The sequence below is a fragment of the Trachemys scripta genome, chromosome 7 (genome assembly GCF_013100865.1).
Source record: "Trachemys scripta elegans isolate TJP31775 chromosome 7, CAS_Tse_1.0, whole genome shotgun sequence".
In the NCBI taxonomy this organism is placed as follows: domain Eukaryota; kingdom Metazoa; phylum Chordata; order Testudines; family Emydidae; genus Trachemys; species Trachemys scripta.
In genome coordinates, this window is record NC_048304.1 from 81,613,127 (window position 1) to 81,633,233 (window position 20,107).

The window sequence follows — 20,107 nt, forward strand, 5'->3', positions numbered from 1 at the left end:
TTTAGCTGAGGCACCCTTGAAACTGCAAGACACAGAAAAAAGACAGGGGAGTTAGGACTGAGTTGCAATTCAGCAGTTCAGGTAGACAGCTTAATAAATTGTTAGTGGAGTAGAAAAAGTCCATCGGATTAAATTTAATAAACAAAAGAAGAAAGGTTACTTATCTTACAGTAACTGGAGTTCTTCAAGATGTGTGATTCCCTACTTGCATTCCACTGCGGGGGTGCACATGCACTCCATGCACCTAAGACTGGATATTTTTTTACTAGCAGCACCTGTTGGCCCGTGCTGGTGTCTTGTGCCTCCTTGGCACCAAATTGAGAGCATAAGGAGAGGCACAGACCAACTGCCTCTCTAGTTCCTTCTCTTGCACAAATCACCTTAAGAAAAGATCTGAAGCAAAGCAAAAGGAGGTGGGTTATGGAACCACACATCTCAAAGAATTCCATTTACTGAAGGGAAGTAACCTTTCATTTTTTTTTGAGTAATGATCCACTGCAGGTGACTCCCAAACAGTATTCATCCAGGTGGAGTGTGCGAGGAACAATGCTACACCACAGACTGCAGGACTGCTGTAGAAGTCCATGTCCACAGAAGAGGCCTGTATCCCAGTGTAAAGTCTAGTAAAGGTATGCACAGAGCACACAGTGCTGCTCCATAGATCTCCAGGAGGGGAACACCCCGAAGAGAAGTCTGGCTGAGTGGACCCTCACACTTTGAGGTGAAGAGCCTGCATGAGTTTATAGCAAAGGAGTTCACAATCTGAAATCCATTTAGAAAGTCTTTGTGAGGAGATTGCTTCCTCTTCATCCATTCAGTGATGGAAACAAAGTCTTGGAGACTGAAGGGTCATGTCCTTTGCAGGTAGAAAGCTAAGATTCAACAGACACGCAGAGAATGGTAGTGTGAGGTTAGGCTAGAAAACAGGCAGGTGCTTGACATGAGCTATGTGGAATTGGGAGGGAACCTTCTGAATGAACTTTGGGTATAACATCAAAGAAACCTTATCCTTATGAAAGGCCGGGAAGGGAGGGTCCACCATAAGGGCACTTGGCTCACCCACTCTTCCAGCAGAGATGATAGTACTCAGGAAGGCCACTAAGGAATCCTAGTGAAGCTGTGGACACTAAGGGGCTCTGTCTCAGACCGCGTGTGGTAGAAAGGACTTAGAGAGGTGGTCTGTGCCTTCCCTTATGCCCTCAGTTCAGAGCATGAGGCAGCACAAAAACTGCAAATAAAATTTTTCTGGTCTTAGATGCATGTGCACCCCCACAGTGATATACACATAGGGACCATTGTTCAAAGAACTAAAAGCTAAAACTTAGCACATAACCACAGAGTACAAAGCCCACATTAAGTTTGGACCTAGACTAGAACACCAATAGCAAATTAATCAGGTAGGGAGGGCTAGCCCCTGCACAATGCAAAAAAGTACTGCTATTTGCCTTATGGCTAAATGGTACATGTACACACGTAATAGAAGCAGTTTGTGGCTCCCAGGGTCCAAGCACAGATGCTTAAAGCCAGAGTTGCTGAAATAGTGTAGCAGAGAGAGAGATAAGATTATTTAGTGTGGCAGATATAGGGATACTATAGAGAAGGCCCACCTCAGAATTGGTGGTTCTGAACCTCCAGTTAAGGTAGCTAGTCTTATGATAAGAGGAAGCAAAGATGCAATAGAGGTAATTCCCTTAGCTGGGTTCCACCTAACTGAACCAGAGAAGTCTGATCATTCCTTAAAGCACGGGAAGGGGATCAATTAAGCCAAGAGCTTAACAATGTTAAAAAAAAAGATTAGAAATATATATGATAGTGAAAGCATCCACAGGTATATAGGATAATTAGCATCACAGCAATGCACTAGTAATGAAAACCAAAAAGTGTGACACAGGAAGGATATGTTTTTCATTAAAATCTAAGAGACCATGAAGACATTTCTATTAGGATTCAATTCCATATTTATGTTTTGTACTTTGTTACCTGTCCTTTAGGGAACAGAGCATATGCAGAATTGCTTGAATTAAGTTTTGACTACATAAGGAGTACAAGCACAGGATAGTGACAGAGTATAAAAAGGGGGGGAAATCACTCTCTTCAATATTAAGAATTACATCTGACTGGAGAATAAATATTGTAAATTGATAAATTAGTCTAATTTTACATGTTTTCCTAATGTCATATAAACGTTGAGGAATCATTTAAGGACCATTCCCAATTCACTATTCCCAAAGTGGAATTTAATAAAAAGACTAGGAGCTGAATTAAGCCCTAAAATCAACGAGACGTAAGTATGTTCTTAAATACTTTACTAAACTGGGGCTTGCATTCTGCAGTCAGCATCAAGTTTTTACTCCTGGTCCCACTTACAAAAAGTTTAATGCCAGCAGGATTTTATTTTAGCCCTACTTCAAAAAAAAAAAAAAAAAAAAAACATGGGATCAACCAAAACTTTTGAGTGATAGACACAAAGCATGTACCACAGGCCATAATAGATGAGTTGCATACAATTTAAAACTATGCTGAAAAAGAGACTTTTTATTTTGATTCTTTGAATTTGGTAAAAAAATCATTTTTTAAGTGGTAAATTTTACTGCTCTGACACATTAATGTGTTCTGAACCCTGTTCTCTTGTTGAAATTATGCTAAAATACAGCATCCCCAGTATATCAAGTTGCTACTGCAAGGGGGAAATATTCATGCTTTTTATTATTTCAACCATTTAATATTTGGAATGCTTTCAGAATTAAAAAAAATTAAAAATATCACACTCAGTCAATAGCAACCATCATTAAATAAAAGTCTCTGTGTTGGAATTGTCTTTATACTTAGTTCTATAAAGTTCCAATCAAGCTTCAAAACAGGTTTATTTTAGAGCAGAAACAGAACAATAAAAGTGACAAATCTACAAGCTGTTCTCTGTGGCATACATAAAATGCAAGTTGATAGCTGACTAAATCTTTTAAAAAATACTATACAGGCATTACTCAGATGAACCATTTTTCTATAACTATTTTTTGTATTTTTCATCCTTCAGATTTATATTATTAGAGAGAGAGAATTGCTAGTAGAAATGTTTATAATTAAGGTCTATATTCTTATATTCTCTTCATCTCTGGTTCTGAAATATATTTGTGATAACTATATATGACATTCTTTGAAATCCTCATGAAAATAATCAAAAAGAAAAATTTAAATGACATCCTAATTTATATGAAAAGAAGTGGGGGGGGAGGCTCCAAATAAGGAAATATAGCTATTTCTTCAAATAGGCCTTTCACCTATGGAAACCTGCTGGATTCAAATCTATCCTTAAGTCACAAATAGTAATAAAGTGGTAACCTGTAATAGATATTTATCCACATTGTAAAGTTGACACAAAATCTGATACAAGTCTGGAAATGTCCACTAGTCACTTATTTGCAGTTGGACAGCTAGGTAAATCCCACTTAAACTATTCCATGTCTTACTAATTCAGTAAAGTATCTTCCCCATCCCCTATACATTTTTGTGGTTTACATTTTGCATTTGCTAAATATATTATGAAAGCTTATTTGCTTTGACTTGCATTTTTAAGACACTTCTGTGGCTCCTCTGCCATACACAAACTTTTACAAACAAATCCTGAGGCCCAGCATTAGGCATCAAAGATGATGCCAGCAAAGTTTGAAGAACATTGGCAAAGGTGTGAGGGGAAGTTCTCACAGGAAGCACTGTTCTTCACTCTAGCCAATGTTTTTAGATATTCACTTTTAGCACCATCAAATTCACATCATAAAAGTTAATTATGTCTTTTGCTAACTGACTATTTTTCATATCCATTTTTCCCCAGATACCTTTATCTATGAATGTGTCAACATTTCTCGCCTATGACCAACCCACAATAAGTTACTGTGGTGTACATCATGAACTCCTTGCTCATAAGCCCTATGAATCTAATGCACAGGAAGAAACAATGGAAACACACCTAGAGACTGATCTGGATCTCAGCACAATAACAAAAGCCGCAAGAATCAGTGAACACAGTCAGCAGCTAGCTTAACTGATTTCATTTGTAACAGAGGACTGCAACCAACCTATGTAACTTGAAGGACAAAAGAGGAAGATATTCTCAAATGGTTTCTGAAACCCCTGTTCAATTAAAAGAAAACTAAGAGTTACACCGAAGACATGAATTGTTTCAAGTCTACAATTTGTAATTAGCTAAGTTGTGCAGTATTTTTGACATAAAGCAGAGAATGACCCTTGAAGCAATTCTTTTTTCAAAACTCATCCTACCTACCTGTAAAAACTGTACAGATCTAATGTATTTTTCATATTGTAAAGTTTCAATTACTGAGAACAGCTGTTATGTACAGTACCAGAACTGAATTACATCTCACTTTACAAATTTCAGTTTCTAAAGTTTTAAATTAACAAAAATTATTTCTTGTGTTATTCAGTTACTCAGTTTTGTAAGGACAGTTTTGTTACTGCTTTTGTGCCCAGAAAACTTTACTCTAAAATTCTGTGCTGTGCAGAACATGCACAATTTTTACCATGCTTACCATGTAGAATTTTATCTACTTGTACCAGAAATAATACATTAACTAAAAGAAGGGTTTAATTGTTCAAACTTGTAAGAAGTTCTTCAATTACATAGACAAGTTTTTCTTATAAATGAAAAAAAAATCACAGAATTTTTAACAGTTCTTCTCAGATTTAACTGTTGCCTTGAATTAACAGCCTGTGAAAGTTAATTCTAAAGCAGCGAAATGTAACGATAAAGAGGGATATTTTAACAACACATTTCTGAATGACTCATTATTTTATTCCTTTGTATAGTACTGTATTAAAGAAAAAATGAACCATGGATAAATCAACACTGGAGACAAAGGCAGTAACCACAGCAATGAGGTTTCATACACTTACAAGATGCAGCGGTTAACTGACAAGGATACAGTTTTGTTAAGTTTCATTATACTGCAGGATAAAATGGGTGGGTAGCCATAACATAACAGTCAGCTGTCTCTTTAGAAGATTTGCACTGAAAGTAACCATCCACCGCCTCAGATGCATCTGATTTTTATTTTAAGATTTCATTCTACATATTAGGATTCATTTTCAAAACTGTCTTGAGGATCTCACACACACACACAAATCAGAACTTTTCCTCTTGCCTCCCACATAAGATTTTGAAAAAACTGTCAGAAGTTGACAAGCAGTTTATTAGGGCCAAAACCTACTGCCATTGAAGTCAATTACCATTGACCTCAGTGGGAGCAGGCCCTCCATTATTTGTCCTTTCTGTGCAGAGCTATACTACTCTTAGCATTTTCTAATGGTTACGGTTACAAAAAACTCAAAAGCAGAAAACATCCACTTTGTTAAAAAGATAAAATAATTTGGAACAAAAGGTAAAGATAAATAGCCCTTCAATGTTCTGATAGATCAAGTTAAGAAAAAAAACTTGAAATACAAAAAAAAAATCAAATCTATAATAATTCTATGAGCCCATAATATGTCTACCATTTAATCTATGGATTGAAGAATTCTTACATCTCATTCTTCTGGTTTAAAGTTTCAAGGCTTCTATAATCACTGTCCTGAGTCAGCATTTCTTACAATACACTCATGTGGTAATCATGAAAGATTACATAGATTAGAAAAATCATATGCCATGCTGACTTGGTGAAAAATAGAAAAGGAACGCAAGAGCCTTCCAAGGGTTAAAACAAAAAAGAGTTTCGTACAGTAGTAGCAACTTTTTAAGAAATAAAGAGAAATTATATAACCACAAATCTATTTTTGGATGTTTCTCCCAACATATTTTAGTGTGGCATCACAAAATAAGATTTAAATTTAATGCAGTTCAATTGTTTGTACAAAAGTATAAAGCAACTATTATAGGAAAAATACCTTTAGAATATTGTATACAACGGACTCTACATTCACTATCTTTTAAGTGGAAACAAAATGTCAAAATAGAGTACATTGTATCAGTAATTTATTTAGCACCTCAGATTTTGTAACATTTTGCATAAATTATTTGGTATTCAAAACATTTTATTTGTCATGTTTAAGACTCATCTTAACCTTCATATTTTTTCAGTTTCTAATTTCTTTACAGCACTGACCTGGTGAGTTCCTGGATTTCTGATCATCAGTCTCTATTTTGGAATTTTACTATGCAGAGTTTGAAAATATATATTCAACTAATTATAAAAGGGCACAAAACACTTAGCTGCAGGCCTGAAATATTAAAATTATATTTGTGTGGGAACAAATTACTTCCCATTACTTCAGCGTTGTGACTTTAGGTTTCACATCCAGCTTTGTTCTGATGAATATGGATGGTTTAACTGGTTGGGGTAAAATAAGAACTGATCTTTTGGGGGGAATGGATGTTCAGTTACTAAATCCCTCTTACTCTTACTGCTACCTTCCATGACCATTGTGACCACCCTTGGCCCATTTCCCCTTGAACTTTTATGGAACAAATGTGGGGCTCAGACTTGCTGACACTCTTTTGAAATTGCTGTATGTTCAGAGATGTGATGTGCTTCTGACTCTCAGAGTACGAGACAATAGGAAAAGAAAACATGGAAGAGCTTATCACACACGTAGGGTCTGTATATGTGAAAATTTAGTTCATAGCAAATTGGGGTGTGAATCTACCCAGAACTAGTCTACTGAACTCTAATTGTCTGTGTGGACCTTGTTGATGCATATTAACAGTTAGTTAATGCACTTTGATAAGCTTTTAGACCAGATGATCTCTTAGTGATAAGGAATGGGACAGCTGATTTTCCTATGCCAAGAATGGGGAAATCATATGAATGGAACAAGCTAAGATCAGAAAATATTTTGGGCCCTTTTATCTTCTGCCGTCAGGAATGGAATCGTGATCCACTATTTCTGCAGTTCTACAGATAATCCTCCTAATTTTAATGTGATGTTAGGACAGGGGTATAAGTAGATAAATTATTTAAAGGGCTGGTGCAAAACCAGATCCAATAGCAGCAGTAATTTCTACAACTACTTGGCAACCCACCCCAACAGTACAAGGCTAGTAGCTAGTAGCCTAACAGCTGGTGTTTCAGCACCAGGAGCGACAACAATGGATGTTACCATTGTTGACCCAGCTAGCAATCCCGAGGTCAGTGTGCCCTATAACTTCTCGCTGAGCATGCTGGTGCTAGATGATCAAGAGATTCCTGGTAACCTTCCAGAAGGTATCAACAACTCTTTAATGGCCTGAGAAGCTCTGCTAAAAACAACGTGATGGTAAAAATTCAACAAAACCAAAATACTTAGACCTGATCCAAAGCCCACTGGAGACAATGGGCGTCTTTCCCTTCACTTCAATATGCTTTGTGTCAGGCCTTTATATAGGTGTAATTACATCAATAATTATGCTGAATATAATTTATATTTATATAACTCTGCCACATACCAATTAAAAGGAATTATAACATTATCATGTTTAGTTCCCTTCTAGAGAAGCAGAAACAACTGTATTCATCATTCGTGAAAGAGGATATTGGTCATTTGAAATATGTGTCACGTGAGGGCAAGAAAGATTATGCCAGTTCTTAAAAACGCAAGTAACAAGATAAAATTATTAAAGTAAACCCACGTATGAGGGGAAAAGACACAAAAACCTGCTAAAAGATTTAAACTTTAAGAAAAAAAAACACTGAAGGAACCTAAAAATCCCTACTGAAAGGGATTTATAACATTAGAAAATGGTGACATTTCTACCCTTTTCCTAATACACATGCAATCTCATACAACCTTACTCTCTTCTTGGTATTTACTTTAATTGTTAGGTACACCAACAACAAAACAAACCTCAGTCTAAGGGTATGTCTATACTTACCTCCGGGTCTGGCGGTAAGCAATCAATCTTCTGGGATCAATCCTGGAAGTGCTCGCTGTCGACGCCGGTACTCCTGCTCGGCGAGAGGAGTACGCAGAGTTGACGGAGGAGCCTGCCTGCCGTGTGTGGACCCGCGGTAAGTTTGAACTAAGATAGTTCAACTTCAGCTACGTGAATAACGTAGCTGAAGTTGCGTATCTTAGTTCGAAGTGGGGGGTTAGTGTGGACCAGCCCTAAGAATTCTGTTGAGCTTAACTGTTCTGACATTTGTTTCCTGCAGGACCTCTCTTGTCTTGACCCCTGGTCCTGTCTGCCTGAGAGAGGCTGAAACCCTTTATTCTTCCTGGGTAAAAGCTAACTGGACTCTCAGATGATCTGACAAAGTAAATCAACAAAAATAATTTTGCACCTCTGTGCAGGGTTCTAGCATCTGGTATTATGTAACTCAGAAGAGCAGCCCCAGTATTCCTAAAACCTGCTACCTTGTTACAAAAGTCAATGTACATTTTCTAAAACCAGTAAGACATTCAAAGCCTAGGGGCCACAGTATAGTAATCCAGGAAGCAGTAGGAATTCAGGAACTACTACTGCATTCAAAGGGTGATAAATACATTGAATACATTAACAAGGAAAGTGACTGGCTCAGTATAAAGGAGTCCAAAAAATATCTAGGCTGTTTGAGAAGGGGACTAGTAAGTCTAATAAAAAAACAGGATGGTCACATTATGATACACTTTGAAGACACAAGTGTGAGACTGGACAGCTTTCCCAGTTCTTAAAACTTCCTACTTTATGTATGTGTACAATATGTATTTCAGTACATTTAACCACACGTTTCAGCAGTGTACAACAACTGTAACACTTCATATAAAATGGACTGTACAGCACCTTAGATGCCTAAATGTATTATTACATACTTACCAACAGTCTCCCCATACTTCCTTGTATAGTAGGTTGGGAGGGAGGAAAGCGTTATTTGGCATGTTTTGCAGTTCTGTGCCAGGTCTCATTGCAATAATTCCCACTAGGTTTTCTGTTCACCAGAGACAGGAAATGCTGCCTCTGGACATGTCAATAATCAGAACCACTTTTACAACTTTTCCAAGGCACATAAGAAATACCCAGGGGATGCCAGTTCATTGGCAAAGTAACCTAAGTAAATTTAGTTATCTCAAGAATTAAAAACTTGAGGGAGGCATCTCTCATGCATTGGCACTTTTTGCACAGGCTCATGACTGTGTTGATAATGAATGCCAAAGAGAGAAAATAGATTTTATAGATTAACAGCTCTTCAGCTCAAGCCATAGCACTGTAGAATTTAGTGCCCCTTTAAATACTGGAGTGGGGTCCTGGATTTCTGAAGTTTTAGTGAGTTGAATGTTCATTACAATTGCAGTCATCCTACAACTTGCTGTGGCTGACCCCAAAAGAACTACTACCCGTTCAGCTGTTCATTTGTATTAATTAAATTAATTTAATACACCATATTTAAATAAACAGAACAATATATATGTGATTTATTCCAGCATACTAACTGTACACATCTTATCAATGTAAAAAACAGTCCAAAGGAGTTTGCAGCTAAGAACACTACTATCCAGACTCTAGGTTTCTCTGCCACTGATAATAAATATGCAGAAGGATCTAGAGGTAGTGATGTACTAAAGTGGCTCTCAGGGGTTCTCTGGAGCTCCTTGTTATTATTTTGGTATGAAGGATTTCTCTGCCATTGATATAGTTCACTTCCTTGCTAAATCATCTTTGTCAGATATGAATGGCCTCTGGAGTCTTGAAAAGACTTGTAAATGTTCTCTCTTTGGCATACAGCAAATTGCCCAAGTGCAAAGTATTTTTTAAGTGTACCTAGGTTAGGATATTCCTGAACCCCTCTACAAGGACTTCTCTCTTTCGAAACACATGCATGCTTATCCCAACACAAGCTGAACCTTTCAAATATATTTTCAATAAACTCTGTGTATTTTTCAGGAACAAAGTACATCTCCAGCAAGTGCACTTACTATACATTTGTTTGTTAAGTAGTGCTGGCTCCGTCCCTAATTCTAGTTCAGAAAAAGTGTTTTATTTAAAATAAATGAACAGATTTTATAGCAGAACAATATTTAAGGTACTTTTACTTGTTATATTTGACACCTAGCGACCACATTTGGGGGGATGGTAAACTGATAAATTCAGAAAATTTGAATAAGGTTCGGATTACAGTCCAAAATTTTAGATTTAATCCAAACTGAATCCAAACTCTGAACTGCTACAGATTTACCACTCACTATTAGAATTCCCTTCTGACATGTTTATAAATTTGAGTGCTACACAAAACCAAAGCACTTACTTATCAGTTTTGTCAATCCCACTGCACCAATTAACATGAAAATAATCCCATTTGTCATCAAGTGCTGTCATACATTTGTAACATACATTTTTAAAGGAATTTTTAATAGTCAATGCCAGTACGTGCAAGAACCTCCTCTCTCTCTCTCTCTCTCCAGGCTTGACTGTTTGATCCATATTTAAGGAAGATTCTTAGAAACATTTTGAGACATTTTAACAACACTAAACTGAACTGACAGTGTTAATATAAAGTAACTAGGTCAAAGTCTTTTTTCCTGCTCTGGTTAATTATGGACGCTTATTGATTTTAAAGTTTTAGAATAAATCAACATTAACACCAGCAGAGTTCATGATTAATGTTATTTTAATGAATGCCAAAGGAATTACTGTATTTTAATGTTTTGCTACTAGAATGTTACTGAGAATTTTTATATAAGTTGAAATGCAGTGAGTACAACTGTTAAGATCCCATATGCAATGGGGCTTATATTCTACTTTATCAACATCAATTTTGTAGATAAATAAGTCACTTCTAAAATCTGTCTCTTTAGATGGTTAGCTACAATGGAGCACAGGCTGTGTGCCAGTAAATGAGCCTGCAACAGTGAATTAATTATAACTAGTCCTATTACATTGAAGACCTAATACATTCATAATAATGGACACTTTCAAGTGTCACCAATTTAGATATTACATATGTAAGGGTAATTTACAAGTGAAAATTAATGTTAAATTACCATGGAATTTCGGTGAATACACATTACATCCTTATTAATGTCAAATAACCTCAGTATGACTTACATTACAGCAATAAACAGCAAAGGAATTCAGGATGTTTAGTTATCCTATGCAAGTGATTTTTCCAAGCTTCAGCTCTACAGTATCAACCTAAAAACAGTTTGAGACTTTTTATTCCATAAGAAATAAAATCTTTATAGTTTATAATATTCAACAACTACTCAATCTACAGTCTAATCACAAAATGATTGCACCAAGGAAATATATTTCAAAGTCAAATAGTTTAAGACTTTGGATATACTAATACTGTGCTCCTTTGAGAAGGAAAAACTCTTCAATTAGAAAGAATATTCATTTATAACAAATTAAGTATCACTCCAAAACTGTATACTTCAATCATTTCAGTAGTTTTATACCAAAGTATGTCATAAATGAGTCATGAAAAGCTATTAACTGAATCTTTCACAATGAATAGATTTTGTTGCCATCTTGTCCTTTCAATAAAGATAATGAACTGAGTTATTTCCTTAGTTATTATGATAATATAACTCCCTTTTTGCCCTTTTGCATTTTGTTATTGATAGTTTTATTTTTATAGCACCAGGCTCAGATTTTTAAAGGTATTTATGCATTGCTGCACTCACCGTTGCAATGCTTAACTGACTTATCCCTGATTTACACTACAGAATTACTTTAGTATAACAACGTCGCTCACGGGTGTGAATAATCACTGCCCTGAGCAACATAGTTATACTGTCCGTTGTGCCGGTGTGGACAGTGCTATGTCGGTCTTGCAGAGGTGGATTAACTAAGCCGATAGGAGAAGCTCTCTCCTGTCATCTTAAAGCATCTTAATGAAAGCGGTACCGCAGCGCAGCTGCACCAATGCAGCGTTTTAAGTGCCTTTTGAAACAGATGTCTCATTTTCAAAAGGAATTTAGTCACTTAGGACCCTAAATCCCTGAGTGCCTAAATCTTTTTTGAAAAGGAGACTTCTGCTCCTGAGTTAGGCATTGCAACAGTTAGTGCAACAACACATTGATACCTTTAAATATTTAAGCCCCCCATCTTTAAACTCCCACAGTTAGAACAAACCTTACTCACAGCGTCCCTAAAAAAAAGCAAAAATACAGCTGTTATTTTCAGACACAACAAAAAACATTTTAAAATGTGCAAATAAAATGCAGGGATTTTTTTCTGGTCTATCACTTTAGTTTTATCAAGATGGCTTCTATTTCTCCTCGTTTTACTTTCAAAACTTGCCTCCTTCTCCCAGGTCTCACTGTCAACTAAGAATGCTGGAGAGGAGACATTCATACTGGGTTAACACAGCCAGAAAAATATATAAATTGATTGTCAATTGTCCATTTCCAAAGGAGAAAAGTTTTGTTCCCAAGTGAGCACACTATAGTTTGTCTGACTCAGATGACAATTTCTTTGCAATATCTAAAAAAAATAAAAAAGAAAACCACAACACCACAGTAAAATTATTAATTTTTGTGCCTTTTTTTTTTTCCGCAAGCAAGGATGCAGGCAGTATTGCAGAAAAGTATGTGGGGGGTGATAGTGGATCACAAATTGAATGTGAGTCAACAAGATGATGCTGTTGTAAAAAGGGCAAATTAATTCTGGAATGTATTAAAGGGCATATAATAGCTAAGACCAAGGAGATAATTGTCCTGCTCTACTTAGCACTGGGGCATCCTCAGCTGATTTATAGGGGTCCAGTTTTGGGGCACCCCACTTTCAGGAAGTGAACAAATTGGAGAAAGTCCAGAGAAGAGCACCACAAATGATAAGAGGTTTAGAAAACATGATGTATGAGAAAAGGTTGAAAGAACTGTGCTCATTTAGTCCAGAGAAGAGAAGGCTGAGAGGGGCACATGATGAAGTCTGCAGATCTGTGAAAGACTGTTATAAAGAGATTGGTGATTGATTGTTCTCCATGTCCACCGAGAAGAGGACAAGAAGTGATTGGGTTTGTTTGCAGCCAGGGATATTTAGATTAGCTATTAGTATAAACTTTCTAACTATAAAGGATAGCTAAGCACTAGAAGAGGCTACGTAGGGAGGTTGTGGAATCCCTGTCACTGGAGGTTTTTAAGAACAGGTGAGACAAACACCTGTCAGGGATAGTCTAGATATACTTAATCCTGCCTCAGAATGAGGGAATGGACTAGATGACTAGTCAAGGTCCCTTCCAGCCTTACATTTCTATTATTTTAAAACCACCAAAAAGCAAAGTTTTCTGGTTTTCTGCTACTACGAACAGTAACACACACCTTCTATTCACAAAGCCTTTAATACTACGGGGTGATTCTCAGCTGGTGCTAATTGTCTTGGCCCCCTTTGCAGCAAATAGTGCTAGGACAATTTACATCAGCCAAGGATCTGGCCCAATACATTTATCAATATGCAACATCTAGTTTAACAAAGGTGTTATAGATCATTATTGACTGGAAACCTTTTATGATGTTTGGAGTGGAAGGCAAGAAAGTTTGATATTTTGCAAGGTGTGGGATAGGTGTCTTCATATGTTGGGGTAGATGTTGAGTTCAATACTTTGCACGTCCTTTAAATCCTTGAAAACATGTATGTTTAAAAAGTAATGGAGCATATAGTGAGTGAAACCTAGTGAGGCTTTACATTTTTGATTTAACAGTGTTTAATTCAGGTTCTAATAGTACTTTTTATTCAAAAGAAGCTTCTAAAAGTTCGGTCTGCTAAGAATAATTGGAATGGGAGCAACTTGCACATCAATTTTTCTGACACTGCCCTATGTGTATATATTAGGGCTGTCAAGCGATTAAAAAAATGAATCACGATTCAGCGTGCGATTAAACAATAATAGAATACCATTTATTTAAATATTTGGGGTGTTTTCTACATTTTCAAATATATTGATTTCAATTACAAAACAGAATACAAAGTGTACAGTGCTCACTTTATATTTAGTTTTGATTACAAGTATTTTCACTGTAAAAAAACAAAAGAAATAGTATTTTGCAATTCACCTAATGCAAGTACTGTAGTGCAATCTCTTTATCATGAAAGTTGATCTCACAAATGTAGAATTATGTACAAAATAAACTGCATTCAAAAATAAAACAATGTAAAGTTTTAGAGCCTGCAAGTCCCCTCAGTCCTGTTTCTTATTTAGCCAGTCACTCAGACGAACAAGTTTGTTTACATTTGCAGGAGATAATGCTGCCCGCTTCTTGTTTACAGTGTCACCTGAAAGTGAGAACAGGTGTTCTCATGCCACTGTCATAGCCGGCGTTGCAAGATATTTATGTGACAGATGTGCTAAAGTTTCATATGTCCCTTCCTGCTTCAACCACCATTCCAGGGCACATGTGTCCATGCTGATGACGGGTTCTACTCGATAACAATCCAAAGCAGTGTGGATCGACGCATGTTCATTTTCATTATCTGAGTCAGATGCCACCAGCAGGCAGCTGATTTTCTTTTTTTAGTGGTTCGGGTTCTATAGTTTTGCATCGCAGTTTTGCTCTTTTACGACTTCTGAAAGCATGCTCTACACCCCATCCTGATCAGATTTTGGAAGGCATTTGAGATTTAATCTTGGGTTGAGTGCTGAAGCTATCTCTAGAAATCTCATATTGGTACCTTCTTTGCATTTCGTCAAATCTGCTGTGAAAGTATTCTTAAAATGAACCACATGTGCTGGGTCATCATCTGAGACTGCTATAACATGAAATATATGCAGAATGCAGGTTAAACAGAGAAGGGGACATACAATTCTCCCCCAAGGAGTTCAGTCACAAATTTAATTAACGCGTCATCTGCATGGAAGCATGTCCTCTGCAATGGTGACCGAAGCACAAAGGGACAAACAAATGTTTAGCATATCTGGCATGTAAATACCTTGAAACGCCAGCTACAAAAATAGAAGCATTGCCAGCAGATCAAGAGAAGTGATTATTCCCCTCTATTCGGCACTGGTGAGGCCACATTTGGAGATTTGCGTCCAGTTTTGGGCCCCACACTACAGAAAGGATATGGACAAATTGGAGAGAATCCAGCGGAGAGCAATGAAAATGATTAGGGGCTGGGCACATTACTTATGAGGAGAGACTGAGGGAACTGGGCTTATTTAATCTGCAGAAGAGAAGAGTGAGGGGGGATTTGATAGCAGCCTTCAACTACCTGAAGGGGGGTTCCAAAGAGGATGGAACTAGGCTGTTTTCAGTGGTGGCAGATGACAGAACAAGGAGCAATGGTCTCAAGTTGCAGAGGGGGAGGTCTAGGTTGGATATTAGGAAAAACTATTTCATTAGGAGGGTGGTGACTCACTGGAATAGGTTACCTAGAGAGGTAGTGGAATCTCCATCCTTAGAGGTTTTTAAGGCCCAGCTTGACAAAGCCCTGGCTGGGATGATTTAGTTGGGGTTGGTCCTGCTTTGAGCAGGGCATTGGACTAGATGACCTCCCTAATCTTCTATGGTTCCAAGAAGAGGGCAGCATTATCTCCTGTAAATGTAAACAAACTTATTTGTCTTAGCGATTGGCTGAAAAATGGACTTGTAGGCTCTGAAGTTTTACATTGTTTTGTTTTTGTACACTTTTTTATTTGAGTTACAACACGAAATACAATACACTGAAAATATTCTACATGAAATTGTAGAAAAACATCCAAAATATTTAATACATTTCAATTGGTAGTCTATTCTTTAATAGTGTGATTAAAACTGCGATTAATAGCGATTAATTTTTTTTATCACGATTAATTTTTTTGAGTTTATTGTGTGAGTTACCTGCGATTAATTGACAGCCCTAGTATATATCTAATCATGGAAGGTGTTTTTATTTGTGGTGCTGCTTTTTGTGAATGTGCTGGGGAAATATCAAAGAAAGGACAGCATAAGGATATGTAGCAGGCAATGCAGTTGCTCAGTTCTGACTTTGGAAATCAGAGAATTTTTTCAAAGGTGAAGAGGGCTCTGCAGAAGTTCTGAAAACTCCAACCAGGTTTCACACACTAACTTTAGCTGAGTGCTCAATCTCTGGGAGTTTCAAAAATGCATCTATTAAAGTCAGACATTTTATCCAGCTTCTGCTGTGCACACTTGCGCCAAACTGTTTCTCAACTGCTCTGGGTCCCAAGCTCTGATCAGGAAGCCAGACATGGTGCATCTGGTTACCAATGGGCAATAGAAAGCATCCTTTTGGACCTAAAGAATGCACAAGACAGAAGAAGTGCCAGTATTGCTTGGATGGATATGAGTAGACCCAGCGAAAGGAATGAATGTGAATATTCCTGGCTGACTCAGTGTGGCATGCATATTAAGTGGATTTCCTTACCCCACCAAAGCTAAAACTGGACTTTGACTCCCCTTTTAGACAGCACAAACAAAGATGCAACACACTGCAGCTGTAGAAAAATCCAGAAATATGTCAATAGATGGTCACACATATTCATCATGCTCACTGAGTGTGGGCACTTCCTGTTTCTGCAGGCAGCACTAGAAGTTTGTAGGAATATGTGTGCACCTTCTAGTATGCCTAGCACTGATGGAAAGTGGCAATTTCAGAATTCCTGCATTATCTCCAGTTGTGTGTATCTCAGTTCTGAGTAGGCTGCCCCTCCTGAAACCCTTCTCCAGTCCCCTTAGTGCACCCTTTTTCAAGTGGCAGGCCTGTGCCTCCATTTTTCTTTAGGGTGGGATCCCAACAGGCTTGGCACCTGCAAGAGTCTTCCTCTGGAAGTGTGTGAACCATAATAATGAGCAGTGACACAGAAGTAGCTTCTCCAAAATAAAGTTGGATTTATTTTGCCAAATGACATACAGTACTTAGAGAAGTACATTTATAGTAACCTCCGCACATATTGTCTTACACAGACAGAGCGTTCACCTCAAGCCTCATGGTAGACCTGACATAGCCCTGGTGCCTCACCATTCGCCCTGGCACCAAGTTACAGTTTGCTTGCTGCAGACCCCCAGTTCTCAGTCAGCCTCCCACTGACCACTTTCCCCCATCCTCCCTGTAGAGCAGATCCTTTAATAGACCAGGGCTCTTTGATCTCCAGATTCTCTGCCTTGAAGAACAGCCCTGTCACCAAGGTGACAGCTGAGGAGTGCCTCTTCGCAGCTATAAACCTTGCTATTACATTTGAGGGGACGTACCTTACATAGCCCAATTGTTTTACCTGTACTACCTAGTTTCTTTAACAACTTGTTTTGAACTAACTATGCAGTCAGGTAGGATAATATCACCAGATACACTCAGGGCATAGGGTAGTTCTAAAAATACAAATATTTCCCAGTTCTTCACAGTTGTACTTCTGCCCATGAGGAAGGTTATGTAATCAGTTGCCCTCTTCACTGTGGCATTTAGAAAGTCTTCCAAGAAGCTGGAGGCTGTAAACAGTCTTATGCTGGGGGGAGGTCTCTATAGTCCTCTAGAGGGGTCCTGTGGGAAGTAAGCCTAGGCAGTGACCCTGACTTAGGCTGTGAGAGTGCCTGTGTGTCACTCTCTCCATGTCAACCCTCTGCTCATCACAGAAAAGTATGATGGCTTATGGGGTTGGCTTCTATTACTAGACTGCTGCACTCTGCAAAGTCGAGATGTACTGTCCTAACACATTTCATGGTGGGCTGCGGTGACTGGTGCAGCCTCTCCCCACGGGCACATACTTAGAAATGCAAAACTCAAGATTCACTCCCTTCCATCATGTTCCCAGCAAGTCATCTGCCCCTCCTCTAGCCATAAACAATTGCTTGGTCGCTCTGTATCTCAGAACAGCTTTCACTTGCTCTGTCCCTCCATGTACATATGTGCATGCGTGTGCGCGTGTAGTGGGAAGAAGAATGAGTGAATGGTGCCTGAGTGGCTTCACCAGCTGTTTTAGCTGTGCCCCAAAGTGACTCAGAGGACTAACAAGCTGAACTGTAAATCTGAGCTGAGGCCCAGTTAGGGTGTGCAACAGGACCCCTGTGCCCACCTGAACTTTGGCAAATACCAGAATTAGTATTTGTGATAGGGTGCCAGATTGACAGCCCTGGAGACTGAGTTCCTCTGTTTATCCAAAGAGCAGGGAAAAACATGGGCAGTGACGATACAAGTTTCTCCATGTTTGTCTAAGGATGTGCCTTAACCTCGGCCTAGAAGGGTCACATGTAAGAGGGAAAGCAGTTCAACTTAGCACATTATTTCTTTGGAGGCCCTGCTGAAACTGCTAGTAAAAATACTAACTGAACTAATGTCAAATATCCTGGTGTTTTGGTGGTGTGGACAGTTCTCCTTTTAGAAGCTGAACTTAATCTATTGGCATATTATACCTGGGTCATTAAAATGCAAACCAGTGGTCATGACTTCAAGTCACTACCAATTTGGGCAGTAATTGTGCAATGAGATATTTATGTCTGAATGCTTACATTCATGCGGAGTCCTGTTAAAGTCAGTGGGCTGCTATACAAGCATAAGGGTCTAACTGTGCATCCCACTCCAGGATCATGCCATGGATTGGATTCAAACTGGCAACCTAGACATAAAACATTTCACATCCCACAGACTGTCAAATGTGATATCCATTCCCCAAAAATATCCTCAAACATTGGCCACTGGTATTAGTGTTCACTCTTTTCTTCCCAGTCTCCTTCATAATTTTCCTCAGCACTTATTGAAGACTTATTTTAATACAAGGTTAATAGAAAAATTCTGAAATGGTTTCCATATTCGTTAGTATCTGGATTATTTTTCCAAAGATAGTTTTACAAATTTAGGTGTAAGTAACTTTTAGAGAGATTAGCCATGGATCATAAAAAACTGTATTGAAACAGAATAAGAACTAGATAAGGATAGGTTCATCAATGGCTATTAGCCAGGATGAGTAGGGATGGTGTCCCTAGCCTTTGTTTGCCAGAAGCTGAAAATGGGTGACAGGGGATGGATCACTTAATGATTACCTGTTCATTCCCTCTGGAGCACCTGGCATTATCCACTGTCAGAAGACAGGATACTGGGCTTGATGGACCTTTGGTCTGACCCAGTATGGCCATTCTCATGTTAATACAAATCTGTTTTATTCATAAAACTATAAAGTCAATATTCATGTACAGTTTCTCTGTGTTAGAATATAAACAATTGTCAAATTTATGAGCCTTACAGTGCAGACAGATTTACAATCGGAATTCTCTCTTAGTATGCAAATTCAAACTTTAGTAAAAGACTCCTAATGCCCCTTGGAGAAACAGGAAGGGATGTGGAAAACATACCTGAAGAAATTAAATAAATGAGCTTTCAATTCCTTGCTGACTACAAGTGAGAAATGGAAAGGATGTTGTTAACAATTTGTCTAACTATGTACACCAAATTCATAGTAAACCCATCCCGAATTAATATCCAATTCTTGTTGCATTAATGTGTGCTCAGTAAAGCCTAAAAGATTATAGAAAACTGTGTAGAATATTATAGGGTGCAATATATGCAATGGCTTTCAATGTGCATTAATTGAATATAAAAATAACCAAGAATTATATATCATTTATAAATATATATTTCAGTACTATACTACTAGTACTGGTAGCCTAGCTGTTAAATAATATCCAAGTATTGGAAAGAGTCCAGAGAAGTGCAATGAGCATAATTATGTGAATACAGTATTCATCTTCCAAGCAAAAGCTTCATGGGCTTAAATGCTCTGATGAATAAGAAAAGATGACAGAAGTAATTTAATCATAGTATACAACTACCTGAGGGACATATTAGCATCCAGTATGGAAGCAGTTCAAACTGCAAGGACAAGTTATATTCTGAGTCATGGTTTGAAGCTAAAACAGAAGACATTTAAGGTTATATATCAGGAAGACCTGTAAGGAAAGAGACCAATTGAAATAGGGCACAGGAAGGATTAAAGATCTTTAAGTCTAGGGTGGGAAAAGACTTAATAACAAACAACATCTAAGCATAAGAAAAGGCTTCTTCTGGTATTTAAATATAGAAATTTTATATACATTTCTTTTGAGTATAACTGTATTTTATTTCAGATTTTAAAACATGTTTATTCCATTGTCTCTAGTACTGCCTAGTCTAGATAGTCTTATGCATATTTTAGTAATGAAGATGACACACTGTCAGAGATAAAGGTTTTTTAAAAAGTGATAGAACAACTGATACTACATGCAGGAATTAAACAGTCCT

The 20,107-nt window shown here is 37.8% G+C and overlaps 2 protein-coding genes across 2 annotated transcripts in view; one reads left to right on the forward strand and one right to left on the reverse strand.

Moving 5' to 3' along the window:
• The window catches only part of LRRTM3 (leucine rich repeat transmembrane neuronal 3), a 139,946-nt gene extending 133,823 nt beyond the window's left edge, over positions 1 to 6,123 (forward strand). Inside the window, exon 3 of the mRNA XM_034775300.1 lies at positions 3,830 to 6,123. Coding sequence (XP_034631191.1) covers positions 3,830 to 4,039 — 210 coding nt within the window. The 3' untranslated portion in view covers positions 4,040 to 6,123. The remainder of the gene's footprint in view (positions 1 to 3,829) is intronic.
• CTNNA3 (catenin alpha 3) overlaps positions 1 to 20,107 on the reverse strand; it is a 960,805-nt gene that overhangs the window by 665,381 nt on the left and 275,317 nt on the right. The gene's annotated exons all lie outside the window — the stretch shown is intronic.